This window comes from Ambystoma mexicanum, chromosome 2q (genome assembly GCF_040938575.1).
Source record: "Ambystoma mexicanum isolate Mex_15411 chromosome 2q, UKY_AmexF1_1, whole genome shotgun sequence".
Classification (NCBI taxonomy): domain Eukaryota; kingdom Metazoa; phylum Chordata; class Amphibia; order Caudata; family Ambystomatidae; genus Ambystoma; species Ambystoma mexicanum.
The window spans coordinates 883650526-883672579 of record NC_090924.1 but is presented as its reverse complement, the minus strand read 5'-3'; the positions used below and the strand labels follow the sequence as shown (position 1 = coordinate 883672579).

Below are 22054 nucleotides of genomic sequence, written 5' to 3'. Positions count from 1 at the left end.
GGCTCCAGGTCCTGTGTATAGAGGATGGCAATGGAAAGTGTATTTCAAGATGGACACCGTGCCGTTTCCTGTTCTGGCGCGATGACGTTACTTCCGGTTCCACTATTAGCGGTGGCCGCTAATAGCGGTGGCCGCTAATGCCGGACCCGTTGATGCCGGACCTGTTATTTAGTGGTGGACGGCGGCAGAAGGGCTGCCTGCGCTTTCCATGATGCCGCTAAGGGGGGGGTTTTGAAACTTTTGCGGCAAGCCGGTACTGTTGATACCGGCATGCTGCTACGCACATGCACGACTACTCGTAATGGGCCACTGTTAGTGGCGTCATTGTGACATGGACAAGGTATTTCCTCCATGCCAGTAAAAACAGTTTTTTACCGCGAATCTCGTAATGACCCCCAATATCTCTCTAAAGAAATGCATTTCTGCCATCAGCCAGTGATTACTACTGTGAGAACTCATAACTTGTTGCCAGACCATGCCCACTCCTCCAATAACCGATTTTTTCACCAAGTGATCAGAATAATGATGACGCCTGTAAATTAGAGGCCAACAGTGCGGAAGTCTGATGCTGCAGTGACTCAACCTGGCCCTGCTACAAACAATAGAGACAGATCCTTAACTCCCACGGGATCCCAACTTTAGCAACGTCAATTTCTTCAGTTGGTAATAAATTGAGTCTCAGCCTCATAGCCGATCTATGCCATATTGGGCTAGGTGATTTCCTTATGTAGGTCGGTGGCATCCCCACAAGCCTTACATCAATAAGCAGGTCTTTAAATTACTTATATGATCTTACTTTTTCAATCATCAAGATCCAGTCTCTTTTTTTTTATTTTGTCTTAGTTTTCAAAGGGGAGTACAGGAACATGTCCATTGAGATGCCTTTTTCCTCCAAGATTTGGTAACATTCCTGCTCCCATTTATTGAAGCAGGGCCAGGTTTTAGAGTCTAGGAGCAGCCTCAAATACCACCAGATAGAACCCTGCTCAGCACACAAAAGTTTTTCAGTACTGCAAGGTTTTTTGACAAGATATAAAACGCAATAGAGGGCAGGCCTAATTCATATCGAATCACCACAGAGGGGACACGATTTGGAAGCGTCAGTACTTTCCTCCAAAAGAGGTCCTCAATCACTTCCAGAAACATCGCTACTGGGAGCCCTTGGTTTTCCCCACCATATATCATAGAAGGGGGCACTTTTAGTTTATAATATACGAGCACAGGTGTTAATGAGAAGAATCCACATTTTCGATTTATTGCAGTGGCCTGGGCCAACAACATTTTTACCTTAGCAGTCAGGTGACTGCAATTTGGCATTGTTCTGTAGTGCCTGCAATCTAGTTCCCAAATAAACAAAAGTTGAGACTTTCTCCAAAGCCTCACTGTTCAGGCACCAGTGGAAAGTCTTGTATGTTTTGTCTGAAACCTGGTCGAAGAACCAGAATCTTGGATTTCTTCAGGTTGCTAGTTAATTTATTCAGACTCACATATGCTGCCAGTGCGTCCAGCTTTCACTGGAGGCCAAGTAGTGTGTAGTCAAACAATAGCAAATCGTCAGCATAAAATATATAGTCTAAATTTAATGTGGATAAGCAAGGCGAGAAACTATGAATGTTTTCAAAAGTTCTGCTGATGTCGGAGGAAAAAAGAATAAACAGGAGTGGGGCCAGTGTACAGCCCTGTTTTAGGCCTCTGGTGGTTTCAAAGGTGGCTGAGAGTTTGCCTTGAGCATTCAACATTACCCTGATGGTCATATCTGAATGAAGGGCCACAATCGTATTTAAGAGTACTTCCGGGCACCCCATGTCAGCAGTTTAATCCATAGGAGGTGCCTGTCTACGCTGTCAAAGGCCATGGAGAAGTCAATAAAAGCTGCATATACCAGTTTAGATCTCACTATGGCCACATTTCTTAGCAGCTCCAGTAGAAAAAGGTTTGCATTTGTCCTCACCCCATTGCGGAAACCGATATGTAAAGGGTCCAGTCTGCCAACCCCTTTTGCCCAGCCCGATAAGTCCCTCAGCAACTAAGTTGCAAACATCTTGTAGGGAATATCCAGAAGCGCAATCGGTATGGAACACTCTAGGGTGTTTTTTATGAATCGGCACAATGACCCTCCAGCTCTCAAGTAGGTAAGGTTTGGCCAGAATATCTAACTGATTACTAATGGGGTAAAAGGAAGATGGAAACCGAGGTAATGTAACACATTAGTATTAGGATACTGGGATTAGAAAGAGGGAGGGGGTATAGCCCGTCAGATTACTATTGGGGTACTGGGATGAGGAAGAGGGATGTCGGGGTAATACGATTGCTATTGGGATAAAGGGAAGAGAAAGCGGTAAGCAGGGATAATGGGTGTGTTTTTCACTTTTGCATTGACTTTCACATAGGAGCAAATGGCTCATTTTTGAGCAAGTGCATGGCCTAACCATCTGGATGGAGTTTTGCCAAATAAGAAACAAGATGGGCACAAAGCACTCAATAGAAATCCCTTGTTGGTGTGGCTAAAATATGTCTATACTTTTCATTTTTTATTTGACAGAGAGTGGGATGCTCCCAGTACACAGTTAGCTTTATCCCTGTATGAGCCCTTTGCTCACCTACCTCCAACTCGCTAAGGGTCAGACACTATTCCAGGCAGAGAGTGGGGGGAAGATCTCGCACCTTGGCTGGTGCCTCCCTCTGGAATGGCATCCCTGCCCCTTTCAAACTTGAGCCCGGTCCACCTGAAGTTCCGGAAGCAGCTCAAAACTTTCCTCTTCTCCTCTGCTTTCTCTCTCGCCCTCCCCTGCTGACCTACCTGTCTGCTGTACTGACTGGTTGGCTGGCTACTTTCAGAGTCTCCCTGGGTACCAAGCTCTTTCCTGATCAGTCACCTCTGCACCGCCTCCAGGGCTAGCACGCACTTAGGGGCTGTAATATGCAACCTCTACAGTCCCTTTTCTCCTGGCACGAGCCGCGCTGCACTGGCTGAACTTACGCAGAGCAATGGTGCTCTGTGTTTCCCCTTCCCTCTCCCTGGCACTTCCTCCCTCCCCTTTTTCCCTTGCACTTCTTGTTTCTCACACTTCCTGATCTGACACAAAGCCTAGTAAGATTGTTTGTCTTGTCCTCCCTATGTCTTCCCTCCCTTGTCTTGTTTTTCCTAGAAACATTTGTGTACAGGCGCGCTATAAACTACTTATCATATCGTATCATAGATTTATGGTCCCAAAGATTTTCGTTTCTGAAAACCCGCTATATTGAAAATCGAAATTTGAGAGAGAAAATTAATCTAGATTCTTTTTGAAAAACAGCATCAAAATGATATATATATAGTCAGGACGTTTGGCGGGTGTGGAGCATCTCGGGACAGTAAGAGAAGGATTTGTGAAGGTTTGGTGTCTATGGATAGTACAGAATTTCTTTTAGTGTTTAACAGAGATCTCAATTTAAGATCTCAATTCTTATTGAGCGAAAAAAAAAAGAAAAAAATACTTCACAATTATAAAATAATAAGATGTGGCGAGCATAATAAATGTTAGTTGGGGAAAAAGTGGTATTTTTATTGAATTTAGGAATTGAATAATTGTTTTATTATAAAAAAACAAATGCATGGGTTTCTTCCTAAATAAACTTAAAATGTGTGGGAGGGTGTTATTATTAGATGGATTTAATGGTTTCAGGATATGGGATTATCTTTGTAAGCTTCTATGTGCACCCTGAAATTGAAGAATAAGTGTGCCATAGAAGCAAGAGGCATGTTTCCAATGGGCTTCATTTTGATTGGACAAGTGTTTCAGGTGATTGAACAGTGAATATCTCGATTTTCTCAGCACGTCAGTGGAGAAGGTCTTGACCTTCATATTTGACTTATGAATTTAAATGCATATATAAATGCATATATAAAACAGTCATTAGCCATTCAATGGCTTAAATGAACATGTAACAAGCATTAAAGAGATGAAGCAGAAGAGTTACATGAAGATTTTATTTGGTTAAAAACAGTAACACAGACAGAACAAATGAAATACAATGTGAACACTTCACTGACTTGTTAACATAAAAACAATCTCTTAGGATCATAAATTCATGAATCCATACCCAGGGTAATTGGTGCAGCTCCATACCAGCATACTAAAAATGAACCTATTCAATTATTAAGTAGTAGCATTCCTATTGTGGTGAGATGGAGTAGCAGAGCATATAAAGTAATAAGGATATTTAGTATTTAGTCAGCATTTAGTCAGTATCGAATGGGGATGAACTAACCTTCCTCTAACTGGACAATACAGTGGGTAGATCAGTAATCAGGTGCAGATGGAGTCAGGGGGGTCTACACTGGGTAAATCATAGGAAGGAGGATACAGTGCAGAAATATTTAGACTATGAACAAAGCAACATGGAATGAATGTACTCTTCCTTGAATTGGACACAAAATGGTACCATATTACATTAAAAACCCTTTGTGACCAAAATGCTCAGGTTATTTCTAATGGTAATGGGTTGATTCCTGGAAATATCAGTCCTACGATGAACATTCGGAATACACAACAACCAGTACTCAATCCTCCCAATGGAATTAAATACATAGTGACACTTACTTTTTGGGCAATTCGCTGTTTCCCCTATTTCATGTGTACTTTTCATCAAGCATATTTTGTACGCTCATCTTCTTCACAAGGGGCATGTGAGGAAGTGAACCAGCTTTGACATTTAATCACCCTTTTTAACATGTGCAAACCAATTAATTTGGGAGTATATCGCATATATACCAATGGTAAAACAGGCTGCATCCCAAGAATGTTCTGGATGTGACCCTGGTTTAGTTCTTTATAGCGCAAAGCAGATCACGCTGAAATAGGAAAAGACGAGAGAAGCTTATTCCCCATTCTGTAATCTTTGAATATTCTTGCAACCCCCACATGTTGGTGATGTATGATCATATGGTGCATGATTTAGCCTTGTAAATGCACACAATTGTATCATTAAGACTTCTCCCACATACTTAATAGAATTATATCTGTGACATGTGCCTGCAACATAGAAACAGCCTATTTGTTCACACAAGAGAACCAACTGAAATTCTCTGAAAACAAGGCCCCAGGGTGTGTAAACTCACTGCGCACTCTTTAAATTGTCGCCGTTTAAGAAGGAGGATGGGTTAAAGTTTCTTCTGGCACACATAACTAGAATTTTACATGTACAAATATTTATTGGTAAATAGAAGCAGCATACTTGATAGGCAGGGATTTAAGTAACTGAGACATTCTCAACAGAGAAAATTGTATCATCTGCTTAATCTAGCAGTTGAGTTGTTAGGGCACCCCAACCAGGATAGGAACATCCAGTACTTCTATGTCCAATCTTTCTACAGAGAGCTTGTATAAATATAAAAAAGCAGGGGTGCTAACACACACCGCTGTTGAATGGCTGTTGCCAGTAAGAATGGATCTGCACAGTCATAGCGGATACCAAACCTTATTATAGACCCAGTGCCCTGATGCAACTGTTATACTATCTTCAATTGGGGAAGAGTGATTCCCAAGTTACTCAGAGAACTCCCAAACCTTTGTCTATTGACCACTTCAAAAGCTAATGTTAGATTGATGGAGGACATCAACATGGGGACAGCTTTTAGAGACCAACATTCACCAGCCCAGAGATATGTGTTTATGATCTGATCACATGTTCCACCTCCCTCGTTGACACCCCTCTATGTTTGTTTTATAGTAACCTTGGAGGAGAACCAATTGGCTACCCCATAGTAGATCAATTGATTCATGTTTTTTTCACAAGGCATCGAGGAGGGAGATTGAACTACAATCTCTTGGGAAGATTCTCATACCCCTTTTTTGTAAATAAAGGCACTTGGGGCCAGGAACATAGTTCCTTTTATCATCCACCTGATTTCTTCATCATTCACCAGAATTAGGGTAGGTGCAATAATCCCACAAAGGAGCCTACAAGAACAGGAAAAGAAAAGTGAATATACATTTTCAGAAACATGCAATAACCACACAAGACATTGGGCTTTCCATGTACATTTTACAAGTTCACAGTACTCCACATATACATGTACAGTACACAGTACAATGCAACGCCTGTACCTCCTTCAATATACTGTTCAATACCCCATAGTACCCCACATTAATTACTCATCTGGATAATTATGAATCCTTTCTGTGGCTGTGTTTGTCCCCCCAAATGGTGGTATATGAAGACTGAGGGAAGTTTCAAGAGTTTCAAGCAATTGTTGGATTTCTTTTTTAAACTGTATTTATATTTTCCAATACAACATATAACAGTATCAACAATAGGTAACCATTTTCAAAAGTTCTAACATTAGTATTTACAGAAAGTACAAACTATCAATGAGTTAAATGAGTAATTCCTAAAAGATTATAATTATCCAATGAGCATATCAACAAACATACCAATACCCTATTGTCGTCAACCCTCTATACACGATTAGTAAATTTGTATAAGATCTAAAACCAAGAAAAAAGAGAGAGAAAACATGAAGAAAGAAAAAGAAAGAAGAAAAGAGAAATGTAATACTATATAGCGCACTGAAAAGCTTGTCAGCTCGGTACTCCATTCTGGGCTGATGATCTTATGCATTGTGCAATACCCGAAACATGGATAATACAGCAGCAATGCGAAAAGAAAGTGTTCTTCAAAAGGGATTCTACAAAATCCTAATTTGGTAGGATCAAAGGGTAAAAAAGCACTACAAAGTCTGGAATTTGATTCTTTGATAAAATACTGAGTAGAGTACAGCAGTTAAGGCTTGGCAGTTTAGCAAAAATGGAAATTGTCTTTGCATCTGGGGTAGACAGAAATCCATCTGGACTTTAATGTCTCTGTTAAATGCATTATGAGACTTGTAGTCCTAATTACATCACATGAACTGAGCTGGAGCACCTTCCATGCAGTCATGAATTTCAGTCCCCCCTCCACTTGAGCGAAAACAGCAGTGCACATTTCAGTCAAGCAGTGTGTTTTCATTGTAGTCTATTGTGGAGGGTCAGTAAAGTAAACAGTAAATCCTTAAACGTCTTTTTGTTTATTATGGAACATAGCTCTTTTAACACTGATCATATTGCTGGTTTGTTTCAACAGTAGGCCATTATACACAGATAAGACCATAAGAGTTCAAGTTAAAATGCCGTTGAGAGTATGTAAGTGGAAACTCATCTCACTACATTACTAAGCACTCTGCACAATCTTGGAGATGGCAGCGAGTGCCTAGTCTGCAGTGCATTATCTAATAAGAAATATTGGGTCTGGATAAAACCTTGCCTCTTGTTCAGGGTGGAGAGGTGCAGTTAGTTACCTTTAAGGCCTATTTTTCGATGATGGCAAAAAAGAAATGTGTGGGAGGCTGCTTGCTGAGATATGGATGTCAGTATTGTGGCAAAATGTTTATTGGTCAATATTATGAATGTCCATAATGAGTACTTTATGTACAATTTAAAAATAATCAAAGAAAGACATGTAAAATATTTTTTGCCGATGAAAGGGACAAATGGTTTTTGGTGGTTGCATAGCTGGCCCATTGCACAATCTCATTAATCTATGCCCTCAATGTTTGTGAATCCCATGGATTTTGAGTGTGTGTAATGCAAGATGTATTTTACTAAAATGTGTGTGATTCCACCTCCAAATGCAAGCTGATCATGTCCAAAACACGCTATCCCTGTATCTCTTTTTGGGGCAGAGCTTTGGGGATATGCAAATACTTTGTGTCTAGAAAGGGTTGAAAATAATTTCTCGGAGCACCTTTTGATGATCCTACAGTGCTCCCTTAATGTGCTTCTGAACCTCAAAGTGGACATGTGTCCCATAAGAGAGTCTATCTCTACTAAACCAGTATTGTATTGGATTCGATTATGGAGTGCTGCGGGTTTGGATGGATACAGGGCAGCACTGAAACATTTGCTAAGCTTTGAAGAGGGCAAAAATGTGCTTTGTTTGCCCATGTAAAGAAAACATTGCTTGCCTTGATTGAGTTAGGGCTGTGGGAGAACATGACCGGTATTGTTAAGCTGCTGCTCTTAGGATTAAGAGCACAGCCACCATTATGGCAAGGATGAAAATGTAAGAAAAGGCCAGCATGCTTAAATTGGGCCCGAGTATCTTTTACATAAAACTGATTTCAGGTTCGAACACTATCTTGATTAGCATAACCCTTTATACTCTAGAGTGCTTTATCTGAATTTTACACTGGGGACATTACAGACAGCTTCCTTTACTAAGACATGTCCCCTGAAGAGATAGGATTGTTTTGCGATGTGCTAAAGCCATTGAGAATATGTAACCTGAAACCAATACCTGGAACTCTCAGCTACTTATATGAGCTTTTATTTACTTATGTCCCATCCACAGAACCTTAAAACATTCCTTTCATTAATTTGTAGATACATACCATAAACTGTGAGGAATCTAGAACACAACTCAAGTTCTGAGGAAGGCCGTCATTTCGAAGCTTTCCAAACTGCAATAGGTCGAAACACCATTGTGTTGACTCTTGTTTGTCGTAGTACACCAAGGTGGCAAATACACCTGATGTTTCATTCCTTATTGTTTTACTCTAACCTTGTCAAAGTATAAGGCTGTATAACTAACCACTAGATGTTTTTAAAACATTTATCAATTGCAATAACTTTATATATATCTTAGACTGCCTGGAATGGTCAGGGAAAAGCCAGGTCCCCCTTTTCTTAGAAAAGGCTCCCTGGATATATCCAGTAAAAAAATCAAAATGCATCTCTTCTGTTAAACTTTAGATCTCCTTTTCACTTGGTAGTGACCTTACTGATTAAGCTCTGCACGTAGATACAGGGTCCATCTCCAGTTCCCTCAGGATGTTCACTATATAAATGTTTTCAACATAAACTTCTTACACCCACATCTTCTGTCTGGTCTCCCTCGATATCAGAGATGTCATCAAAAAAGAGCTGTTTGAATCTCTGTTAGGAAAGATTATCTTTACTGCACCTTTCCTTCCATCTTTATGGAACCCCTAAACATTTTGCTTTTCATTTTTGAATCTGACCTGTACTTTTTGCAGTACAGTGAAGCGTTAAGCTTCACTGCACTGGCCTTTGCTCACGTGTTATGGGCAAACTGATATGTCCTTCAGGCTATCAGTACTGGGAAACCGTGTTTCCTTTAGTTGTATTACTATGTTGCTACTTGTGGTTACTTTTTATCATTGCACAATGCAGCTTACACTGCAGTGCAATGAAGTGCATTTTTGTTTTGCCCTAGACTAACACTCAGAGGATTTTTGGTTATTCTAGATGTGCTTAAAAGATGGGCTGGTCACAGCAGTGACTTTACCCCACTTTTTCGGGGGATTTTGTTTTAGCTTTACTGTGTTTACCGCGGTTGACTACTAACTGTGGCTACTGGTCAAACATGCCCTGCCACGAGATGTGTTGTTTGTTCTTTTTCCATCTTGTTATTTAGCCTTCTTCATGGCCTCAGAGGCCAGGGAATTCCTAATAAGGACTTCCAATGCCCGAGAAAGCAGCACGTTTTGGTGGGCTACTGGAGGGCTATGTGTGTTTGCAGGCAGGATGTGGGCTGGGTCAGTCTGACTCCAATTCACATACTAGTCCTTCTATTGGTTAGTGGGAGTTTTAGCTACTACCTGGCTTTTAGGATTAGAAGAGGACCCCTGCACCCATTCTTCAGAGATCCTGGAGAAACCTGAAGGAGCCAAGTATCCTGTCCAGCGGTGAGACCCATGAAGAAACCTGACTGAAGGAGACCTGCCAACCAACTTCTGCTGCAGCCCAGGTGAGGCTGTGTCTTGCTCGTGATCTTTGGTAGTCCTGTGAAGGTGCTATGACCCTTGGTGTGGAATGACCAACCACTCCCGACGTCTGCTCGGTGCCCTGCCAAAGACAGCCTTCGAAAGTGCCCAGGAACCATCCTGTGGCTGACCAGCTTCATTTTTGGGCTACCATACTAGCGACATCACTGCACTGGGTTTCGGCCTGAAACTTGGTGAACCCTCAGCTGACACCGTAAGGCTCCCTCCTGCAAAATGTTGATGTCCTAACACAAAGGAGACCCAAGATAGACCGGAAAGTCTGACCACAGCTATTGAGTCCTGTTGCATCGCTGTGCACAGCGTGCATCGTCCGAAACCTGCTTGCCTGACCCGAGTCCAGTCCTGAGAGGGGTGCTGCATTGAGTGTTTTTGCATTCTTCAACCGAGAGTCCTTGCACCAGCAAAAGACACCAACAAGAGTAGAGCTCGAACCTGCAACCCCAGAAAATCGAGGACTGCAGATTTCTGCTGGAAAAGCAATGTAGGAAATCCTTACTTTGTTCTACCAAGTCTGGGGAAGATTCGGAGTAAGGGGGGTAAGATAGTGAGATTGTAACCTACCCCTATGCTCCCATTATAGGTTAGTGGGCTTATAATAAACCTATTTCTAATACTTTTGGCTTTGACATTACTTGCATATGCAAGACTTCTGACTGTTGATGCTAATTTGGGAATTAGTCGACATTGAACCCTAAATCTAAGAACCCTTCACTGGACCCCACGGACCCTACTTGCATTTGTTCCTGCATCCCAAGTTCTGTGGAACTGTATACTGAACAATAGGGCACAATACCCCAGGCAATTTAGGGCTGGACAATTTTAGCTAGGGATCATCTCTGTCGACCCTTTTGTGCAATACTTGTACTTGTCTAACCTTTCCTTTGCAGGAGTATTTGATTTGTATTATGCTTTACACCACAGTGAATATATATATGTATTTAGTTTGTTAGTGGTGTGTGATAGGTTTACTTGCTTGTAGTCATTTTTCCTATAGTGTGTTTTTGCCATAATTAAATAACTGTATTTTTATGCATCCTGTCTAAGTATAATTTGTGTTGCCCACTGTGTCACCTAATTGTGGACCCTTTACAAGCTCACCACCTCTGAAGAACTTAGCCTAGGCCGCCTGTCACTGCTACCTAAACTGGTTTGGCTACAGCTTCTCAGAGTTGTTCCTGTCACAATATAGGTTGGCCTTCTATACATCTGTCCACCAGGCCAGAGTATAGATAATCAGTCCTAACAATCTCAATCTTGAATCATGGGATGGAGCATATGATTTGTCATGTTCTTCATTGTCATCTGTTTCCAAGGAAATCCCATGTGGGAAATTTTCAGGAATCCACTCTTCTTCCTTATCCATGCATGTATCTATGTGTTACTGAGCCAATGCCATATTTTCTACCTCTTTTGGTACTAGCTAAAATGCCTCCTCCACCTGCACTCCATCTTCTGGCAAATGATGAATGTGCGAAGGCACTGTATGCACAATTACACTTCTTCCCATGCACCAGATTCCTTTGAAACAGATTCCTATGTTTGAAGAGGAAGATATCTGTGGCTGCTTATTAATTAGCATGGCTGGTGCATTGATTTACATACTATTTAGGCTTCTCCAATGCAAATAGCTGCTGCTGTAGTAGGTGAAAATGCCCCAAAAGATGTATTCATCCCTGTTCCTTTCCCCATCCCCTGCCACTCCCCTTCAATAAATGTGCATTTGGTTCTCAGTGTTTTGATTTGGTTCTCAGTATTTTGGCTTTATCCTTTGCCTACTAAATGCGGATGGCATACTAAGTGCTGTAGCATTCTCTTCTGCCTACTAAATGCATGTGGAGTTCTTAGTGCTTTGGCCTTCTCAAATGCCTAGAATATGCATGTGGGTTCAAGAGCTTTGGCCCTCTTCTACAGAATGCTTATGGGTTGTACTGCCCCTCCGCCCAAGATTCATACTTCCACCCACCCATGCACCATGTCAAAAGCTCCCCAATTTTTTTTAACCACATTCCTTAACACTTTCCAGGCCCTAATCTCGATGTATGTCTACTAACTGTCCTACATATCCCTACCCTAACAGGATTTAACTGCTCCTGGCTCTTCGAATGCCAACTCTCCTGTCCTGAGTTTATAATTGCCTGTCTTTATATAGACACACACTTGAATCTCTTATTCGAACTTCAGAGGGAAATACCTGATTAATTTGATCTGTATAACCCCCTGAAAATTGTAAAGATTTGAGTGTTGAGTGCTATTTCAGCACCAGGATTGAATCTGTAATCTGGGTGCACTGCAGCCACTCGGGTTGCTTAGGAAGTCGACAATAAGGGCTATATCTCAGGAGCTTCAAGTTGTCTCACGGGGCCTGGAATACATGTGTCTGCATTTCTGCTCCACCGCTCAGACAGGTTTGAAGAGCAGCACTGTGCTCACCAAAAACACTCTGCATCTTCCCACATCTGCTGGCCAGTGACACACCTGGCATTAATGTATTGGCTCGAAATGACCTCCATGAGCTGGTGCCTGACCCACTCAGCTGACTTTTTCAGGCTTTCTTCAGCAGTGTTTTTTAGGTTGTGGGATAATCTTCTTTTCAGTTTCTTGGTTTACACTGCAGGCATCTTCAAGACCTGTCTGATTTAGATCTACAGAGTCATAGTTCACTCTTTCTTTCTGTTCTGACATCTGGTGTTTGCACTCTGAATGAATTGTATCAAGATCTCAAGGCAACTAGGCCATCCACCCAAGTGATAATATTCGTATAGCCTAACGTATTGGGCTATAATGGCAAATAAGTGCACTGGCACTTTGCCAATAGCCTCTGTCAGTACTCTGGCCCACTCAACTGAGTTCCGGTGTTCCAGAGCAGGCATAGCCTGCACATGTAGTCTGCAAGGATATTTGTATGAAGAGTCTACAATAATGTTGTTGGTGTAAGAGAGAAGTAGGACACCAGAGCAGTGTAATAAGTGGGAGAGGAAGAGAGTAGCGAGGGATGTCCTAAAAGAGAAGCGAGAGAAGCAGAGTAAGAAGACACCTAGCCTAGAGAGATGGCTGCCACATTGTGAGAGCAGCTCCTGAAGATTCATACCTTAAAACTGGTTTGGAGAAGTTTGAATCTCTGGTTTCCTTTGGTACTGCTTCATTCTCTGGTAACTTGATCATTGTGTTACTTAATAAATAGCCAGCCATTGTATAAAGAATGATACGTTTTTTGTTTATTTTTTCAGAAGCCATTGAAGGAAGATAAACGAAAAGCAAGAAAAGAGTGGTAAGACCATTGTTATGTCACAATTTCTTTCAAAAGTGGAATAAACGTGATATGATATTGGATATGATAGATTATTTATAACGTGCTTAATACCCAGAGGTTTCTAAGCGCAGACCCAAGGTTCGAACCAGTGTTGCTTCGTTTCGTCTTGCTTCCAAGCTGAGTACGTTGCCACTGAGCTATCCTCCCGGGACGTGCATCTAATATTGTTCCCCAATTTAACACTCAACGGTCCCAAACTATTTTGGATATGCATGACATGTGCAAATATAAGCATATATAAGATTATTGTCCATAGTGCAACCAACGGACACTAGAACAGAAAGATTTGGAAAGCAGTGGGAATCAGTGTCATAGAAAAACAGTTTTATTGTTTTTGAACAACATTAATGCATGAATTCTTCTTGTTTTCTACTAATGTAGTTATGTAACTATTCATACACATGAACGTTTTTTAGATGATACAGTTGGATATGAGGAAGATTTAATTGAGTGCGATGCCACATCTTGATAGGCCAAGTGATTCTTGATGCCTCCTATCATCTGATGGAGAGAGTTCCATGCAAGAAGGGCCATGATGGAGGAGGAAGTGGCATTTTCCAAAGTCATGTGTTGCTTTGGAATCTGTAGGAGATTTGAAGCAGGAGAGCAGAGATTCCTGGCCAGAGAGCGAATTTTGAATATTTAGATTAGGATCTTGGCTTGTTAAAGGAAAGTCCAGTGAAAAGTACTGAGAGTACCCTGCATTACTTTGTCACAGGAAGCCGGTGCAGGGAAGGAAGAGCAGGCGAAATCTGGTCATGTCCCTGGGTCTCAGTAGCAGCCGGACCACGTATTTGTGGATTCTCTGGGTCCTGCACAGAGGGATGTGCTGCAATGTATTGGTAACTCGGGAACACTCTGAACTGGGTAGATTCCTCTGCCTCAATATGGTTGGGAATAGTGTTGCAGGTCTTCCTATGCCAACTTCCGAAGAGCCAAAGAAGGGAAAAGTAGATGGAAGAGTGTGGAAGAGTGCTCCAGTGCTGGGCCCATTCACCTGTCAGCACCCTAGTAAGAGTTGTAAGGTGTAGAAGGAGGTGACTGAGACACAGGTGGCATGGCTGTGTTTCATTATACCAGAAGTAAAGATAACACCTATCTCCCCCTACCCTAAGAGGGGTAGCCCTACCTCAACTAAAATACTAAGGATTTGGTCAGGATGTCAGTGTAAATCAAGAGTCAACTGACCTGTCTCAAAATAAAAAATATTTTTTGTCCCTTACACTTATAACTAAATTAAAGAGGTAGTGGATCTTCTTAGTCCAGAAAATTACCTCTCTTCTTCTGGACATATCACAGTTCCAATTATTAGGTGAGATCGTTACCTGAGGGAATGACTCCCTTCCCAAAGTCTCAATCCCTTTCCAAGGCACAAAATAAGATTGCAGGTTGTATTGCTAAAAAGGCAGTTAGGTTCTTAGTTCAAACTCAGAAAGTAAAGTTCTAGTTCAAACATGAACATTCCTTATTGCCCATAGTTGTTTCTTCACTATTGGGTTCCTGGAGAATGCCTCTTTTCTCCAGGTATCTTGCTCTCTGTGTTTTCCCATTGCTTGGGGAATTAATACCTTCTCTTGGCCTTTTCCCAGTCTTACTTCACAGTTTACAACACCAGGTGGAATGTCTCCCTCCCCCCAACCCTTTCCCAGGTTTAGTTCACAATTCACAACAAGAGGGGGGATATCTCCCTTCCCCTGGATCTTTCTCAGGCTTACTTCACGGTTCACAACATCAGGGGGAATTTCTCCCTTCCCCTGTATTTTTCTCAGGCTTACTTCACAGTTCACAACACCAGGGGGAATGCCTTTTCCCCCTAGCCTTTCACAGGCTTACCTCACAGTTCACAATACCTGGGGGAATGTCTCCCTTGCCCAGACCATTTCTCAGGCTAACTTCACAGTTCACAACAGCAGGGGGAATGTTTCCCTTCCACTGGCCTTTTCTCATGATGTTTCCACAGTTTACAACACCCGGGGGAATATCTCCCTACCCCTGGCCATTTCTCAGGCTTACTTCAGTTCACAATGCAAGGGGGAATGTCTCCCTTCCCCAGGCATTTTCTTAATGTTTCCATAGTTCACAAGACAGCCTCTTTCTATGATTGGTCCACATTTTCCCAACGTGGACTTGGCTTCCAGTCTTGTGGGTGTGAGTCCCAGGCCCGTAGGATTCTCTGCTGGTAGTGTGGCAGACCAGGTTCACTAACCTGCCAGGTACTGCAACTGTGTTGATGACTGATGTCTACCCTTCTTTTCTGGACCATTAGCCTCTCTTCTGTCCTCACCGACCGGCCCGTGTTGGCCCCTACCATCAGGGATCATTTCTGTAGTTGCCGGTCAGTACTAGGACTCGCCTTTGGTCCAGGCGTGCCTTCCACTGACTGTGTTCCAGCTATGGTGGCAGTGCAGCTGCAGGTTCCCTCTGGGCTGCGCTACCGACGTAGACCATGTGTTCCCTCTTGCACTGTCTGGTAAGTCAGCTGCTTTCCAGTAGGGAGAAGAGTCCTTCTGATTCCTACCCTCAGGATATGCCTCACCTTCTCACCTCGTGTTCCGGCCAGTGTTGCTTCTATCCATGGCACTGCCAGCTTGCTTATGGCTCCTCCAGGCAGGGATAAACTCCCTCCCCTGGTTTCCCTCTTCTATTTTGAATGTGACTTGACCAATAGGAATTCGGGAAGCACTTTAATGTTTACTACTGGTTCTGGGAGTGCTCTTCATGCTTCTGTATTTCCTCCTCATCTCATTACCTGTCCTATAGTCCTCTTTTGGGTAGATTAGACTCTTTCTCGTCCCAGTATTTATACTATACACTCCCTAGGGTTGACTAGATTATTCCTCGTCCCAGTACTTATGATTTTAGCTACATAAATCACTCCTATACTTTTAGTGCTAAATAGGAATGGAAGACTTAACAGTACCCCATCTCAGTTCCACTGCATCACCATAATGAGGAAACACACTTCTGCCCGCATGGCTTTGGTCACGCTTACAGCCAGCACATATCCGAGCAAGGGAAGCGCTCAAGCATCCATCCGCTCCGGGACCGGCTGAAACACTTCCTGCAATAAGCATTGCATGATGTCATCATGGTTAAGGATGACAGACGGTCCCTTAATCTAAACCATTGCAGAGCTCAGTGTCTTAGCCAAGAACAAGGTGAGGAATCATATTCATTGCCATCACTGCAGGCAGTATAAGTGACATCACCATCTGCCACACAGCCGTCGGCAGCTCAGGAGCTCCCGGTCTCCAGCAGCTGCAATGGACTGATCCGGGCCCTTCCGATAATGAAACTGATGCCACCATGCTCTTTGGTGCCATACGATCTTAAGTAATGGTCCCAGGCAGTTTCCTTCAGCAGGGCTTTACAGGTGTCAGGGGCTAGAGAAACATCATGACGGCCCTACTGCTGAGGTGACTGCCTGAAGTCTCCCTTCGCCCCACAGGCTGAGTGCTTATCGGGCAGTCACTTACAAGGACCCACGGTCACCTTTGCCCTAGATGACCTCCGGTAGATGCAGCTGGTGGACTATATGTAACAGACCGGTCAATTAACATCCTGCGCTTTAGGAGCCCTTCTTCCGGCTTTCACTCAAAGGAGGCTTCTTTGCCCAGAGCAGGTAGCTCCTTAGCACTGGGTGGCAGCTCCTTAGCCCAGCTATGGGTGTCCAAATCTCAACCCTGTGCAGTAACACCTTAGCCCTTGGTGAGAGCAGCTTAGCCCTCGTGGCAACATCTTAACCCTGGGTGGTGGGTCTCTAGTACTGGTTGGGGGGGTCCCAACTCTTTCCTGCACCACCACAGCAGGTATCACTTGGTTGTGTGCTTCTGTTCAGCTCCAGTTCACCTTGAGTCCTGTTACTGACCAGCTTGTCACCACTGTTACAAAGATGGATCTTCCAGACATCAGGTATGTTGGCACAAGTTCCTTTTATTGAGATGTTACAACTATAGGAGCTTAGATAAGTGGGCAACATCCAGATACTTGTAACATCTTAATAAAAGGAACTTGTGCCAACATACCTGATGTCTGGAAAATCCATCTTTGTAACACTCTGAAACCTGACAAGGTTCCTAGACCATAATAACTTTCTCTGGAAGCAGGCCTTGAGGGAATCAGAGTAAGCTGGTGGCTGATGCAGTTTTTCTCAATGTTGCCATGCCTAGAGAGATGGGTTGTGAACTGGTGCAGGCCAGTGGTGCCGGGACCGAGATGTGGAAATACTCTACTTCTTGAAATGAGAACAGTTGAAACATCTTGATAGAGAAGGAAAGGCAAAACATAAGTGTTTGTCTAAGGATGAAATGTCAGACATATCTAGTGGGTCCACTTACATAGATAACAGATCGCCCATACCTCAAATCTTCTACTTGTTCCAAAGCATTGAAATGGAGCTATCAATGCTGAGAAAAAGTTAAAGGAATTTAAGAGGACCTTGAAAAGATATTCAGATGCCAGATGTGGCTGTGGAGGAGTCTCTGATGAGACAGGAAAGTGTCCCTCCAGATCTGCTGAAATTATTGGACTCCTTTATTGACAAGTGGATTACTCTAACACTAGTAATTGGAGAAACAATCTAAAATTGTATTTGTTCTTTAGGGGCAGAAAAAATGTGAAAAAGTAATACATTTCCTCATGGATGTTTGCCAGTAGCAGAATTTTCAAAAAATAACAGAGCTCACTTTAGGAACTTATGTCTTGCGTGGCATAATCACAGATTTATCAAGTAATTGTTTTGAAATAGCAACCTGAATTTACTTGAGAGAATCTCTCCTGTTTTTCCTCCTGTGTAGTTAAAAATAATCATTTTGAAAAAGCAGATTACAAGCGACCACATTGTCTTCATGCCAAATGATCCTGTTCCTGCCCTGATTAATAACCAGATCTATCGGCAAATAGTCAGGAATCTTAAAATCTCTCACTGTCTGCAATTTAAGCTCCAACATTCCACGATCACTCATACAAATTCTACAAATTTCAAATTTTTTGACTAGATGAAATACCACTTCCGAAACAAAAATGTAATCAATAGCGGATACCCTGTCACCAGAATACCATGTTATATAGTCCAACTCAACCCTTGACTGCAGATGCACAGATCGTAATCCTCAAGATTTAAAAAACAAATTCCACAGCTTTGCATCAAATTTCTTCTTGTTGGGTAAATGGAAGTAAAGTTCATTTCTACAGGGCCTATCCAGGATTATATTTGCAGGCACTACATGGAGAACTTCTGTATCATCTATTAGAGATTTCATATTAGTGTTGAGGTCACCAAGCACCATAAATTGCACCCCAGGATAAAGTAAAACTCAATTTTCCATGATTGATTCAATTTTTTCCAGAAGAGTGTGCAAATCATGCCCTGGGGTCCAGTATACATTCCATAGTAGGATATACGACAGGTTCAGAAAAGCTTTCAACCCCAATAAAATGCCTAGTGCAAAAGGGGGTTCTCTATAGATTTCTATTACCTGAAGGCCACAGTTGATCTTAATGGCTATAAAAATGCCCCCAGATGGGCGACCTACAGGACCCTTTGTAGTGAGCAAGTGAACACACTCATATCCATCTAAATGTGCTGCACTGGACATCCAGGATTCCTCTATGCAAATTAGATGTTTCGACTTGAGTTTGCAGCATAACTCAGAGGAGGAGGACAAATATGAATGCCCCCTCGAATTCCAGCTAATTAAAGAAAGTGTGTTTTCTGAACTTAAAAGTGCTGATTGAGTGTTTGTAATTTTGAAATCGAGTCTCGGAGACTCTGTGCCAGCCATCGGCAACTTGTTCCTTGCTCTGATTCATTTTCTGAGGTCTTTATTTGGAAGGACCCCCCTGGATAGAGGGGCCTGGAAGCGTCATTTATGGCGCAGTTGGCCAGTTGCTGTGAGCCGTCACCAAAAATGAATACGTCAAACCCTCTTCTATTAAATTGGTCTAATTCAGATAGTTTCTGAAACACCAAATGTGAATGAAAAACAACCCTCACATGGTCAAAACATTGGGGATGAATGAAATCCACCCTCTTAATATCAGAGCAGGCAATTCCCGCCAGAGATGGTATATCGTTTATGAGGGTGAGAATTCTATTTCTATTCAATGCTGGTTGCCTACCACAATAAAAAGTGGATAATGGAGAATGCTAGGGAAATCCCAGTGACATGGCTTCCTCCACATTACATCCCTCAAATCGGTATCCCGAATCGGTTGCCTTGAATCAGCTACACCCATCATTGGGGGCTGATTTGGCAGGGGGGCCCCCAATACTCGGGGGGATTTTAAATCAGGAATACCCAGAGTCTCTCTGGGAGGAGGAACCATGGTTCTGGGTCCATGAGACTCTTCCCCTAACGCAAAGGATTCGACTGGAAAACTCGTTTTTAGAGGGATGATGGAAGCGTTCTCCAATAATTTCTCTATCGCCTCTAGACTCTGCCCCTCCTTCTCAACTTCCACATCCACCAAATGTGTAGGTTTTAGAGATGTATTAGTCTTTACATTACTCCATTGGTTCCTAAGGGCTTCTTCCACAGCACTGCAAATCATTTGGGTCATATCAGTATGTGATTTGTTTGCAATGCCCCTTATTTCTTTCTGAGGGGTCACTACCACTGGTTTCTGAGGTAGGATGGTAAGTGGAGGGATATTCTCCCTTTTTTCTTCCTCTGATGCCGACTTCAGGGGCACTAACAAAGTGTCAGGCGCTTTGTTCCTTTCCGCCGTCAGCAGTTCTACGCCCTTGTCTATATGTAGCACGGGTTCTAACCCACCTCCCCCTATTTCAAGATCAATTACTTCTACTGATGTAGTTATATTAGAATTAAATGGATTTACTCTTGGCTTAGAAAAGAGTCCATATGTTTCTTTCTGGGGCAGACATGACGGAGACCTATCTAATGATTTCTTGCGTTTCCCCCCCTCGGGACCTACTGGGTCCTTAAGGAGGGAGGGACCTCCTTATTTTTTTTATTTGAACTTTTTTTGTGGGTCCTTTCTTCCGAAAGAAGATTAGATGGAGTGGAGTAGGCAGTGTTACCGATGAATGGCTCATTTCCTTCCAGCATTGCTGGTTTGCCTGATCCACTTCATTTTTATTTTAAAATGTGTTTATTGGCATTTATCATTTTTACATTTGCATGGCACTACCTGTGCCCTTGATTAAAGGATAATGAGCATTTTATAACAACATTAATACTTTAACAATTTAACCTTAACTGTCTCCAAGCATCTCCTCAGGTTCAATAGATCTGTGTCCATTGGGGTAAACGGGGTATGGGCCGGCGGGCGAGGGGGTGGGGGGGCCCGGACCCCCAAGGCCTCCTTGTGGCTGTGGTCATCTGCCTCGGTGGTTCTGCAACTTTGGTTGCAGATCCGTTTTTCTATAGGTTTGTCTGTATTCATGGGGGCTTGTCGTCTGAGGGGTGAAATAGTGACCCTGTGAGATCTTTCCATGCTTCCAAAGTCATGCTCGAGGCATCTGTGAATCTGTTCACACTGTCTTCCCATGCCTTCGTTTCGGCGTGCACCCATCGTTCTAGCTCCCTGTACCATATCTTATGCTGTGGTCCGGAGGGTTTCTTCCAGGCTATTGCAATTGTCCTTTTAGCCACTATACTCATAATGTCCATTCATTTAGCTGCCTGATCCACTTCATCCTTGATAAAGTTTCTCCAAGTATGCTTCGCAAATTTGTTACACTGTGTTTTTGCGAGCAACAAGGTTTTTTTATTTTTATTTTTTTGGGGGGAATTTATTTTTTGCTGTACAGAAAGCATCTTTGTTGGATGAGACGGATCCGTCTCTGGCACTTTCAACGTCAGAGAAGGGAAGATAAGTGGAAGGACCGTACTATCATTTTTTTTAATCAAGATTATCAATAAAAGGTACATGCACATGTGAGGAGAGCTTTAAGGAGAGGGAAACCATGACTTCCGATGTTTTTTTTACTCAGTTAATTGGCGCTCTGAAAGAATCCACAATTCTGTAAAACCCAGAGAGTGTATTTTTAGTACTTCTAGTATTTGTCTCAAAAGATCTGGCACCACCTGATTTTGAGACATATTCTGTCTGCCAGTTGTCAACACCTTAATAGAGGAATTTTCCTGAAGGTGTTGGGAAAGGTTTTGCAGATCAGTATCTGCCGAAAATAAATCGGGCGGAGTATCCAGAAAAAAAGAGATAGGTGCATTATTTACATTTTTTTCCAGGGCAGTGCCGAACAAGCAAGAACTGAAAGCTTCGTCCTGTTTACAAGCAACAGAACCACCGGTGGAGAGCATAGAAGAGTGTGCTATAGCGACCCCCTCCAACAGCAAGGAATCACTTGATTCTGGAGGTGATGGCGGCAATGGCATATTCATTGCCATGCGGAGGGTATTTTTGACCGGAGTAAAGATTAAAGGAGCTGATAATATGTTGTCGTACATTCTGAGCCCCTGTCCTTTAGAGCCCCTCATATTGGGGGCGGAAGGATTTGTGCGATTGTAGACATATTCAAAACTGTTACACCTTCTAGACATCATAGAACATAGTATAAAATGCAATATGATACACAATACCCCTCCACCGCACTAAACCGCTGGCGAAGGCCTTTAATTCACTCACTATGTCTACTCTATCAGGCAGCACAGTACAACTATACCTTCATCTCTGCCAGCGAAATGCACAAGAAACCCAAAGGCCACAGATTTAACCCACTTGGCCACTGCAAATGGAGCGTGGCTCTAAAATGCAAACAAGTTACACATTAGCGTTCGAAGGACAAGAGAAACAAAGCACACCGCTGCACAGGAGAAGGGGTCCGGAGGAGCTTCAACCACCCAGCCCACCACAGAAAAAAAAACGCCTTCTCAGTCTACAAAAGTCTGTTTCAAATTGGGGCTATGCGGATCCAGCGCAGTCCAGGCGTAACA

General features: G+C 42.7%; 1 protein-coding gene across 4 annotated transcripts in view; it reads left to right on the top strand.

Annotated features, from left to right (window-relative positions):
• Nucleotides 1–22054, top strand: part of MYO3A (myosin IIIA) — a 2295212-nt gene that overhangs the window by 2141915 nt on the left and 131243 nt on the right. For all 4 annotated transcript variants that reach the window (XM_069648154.1, XM_069648153.1, XM_069648152.1 and 1 more), the window contains one exon: nucleotides 13054–13094. In XM_069648154.1, the coding sequence (XP_069504255.1) occupies nucleotides 13054–13094 (41 nt within the window). The remainder of the gene's footprint in view (nucleotides 1–13053; nucleotides 13095–22054) is intronic.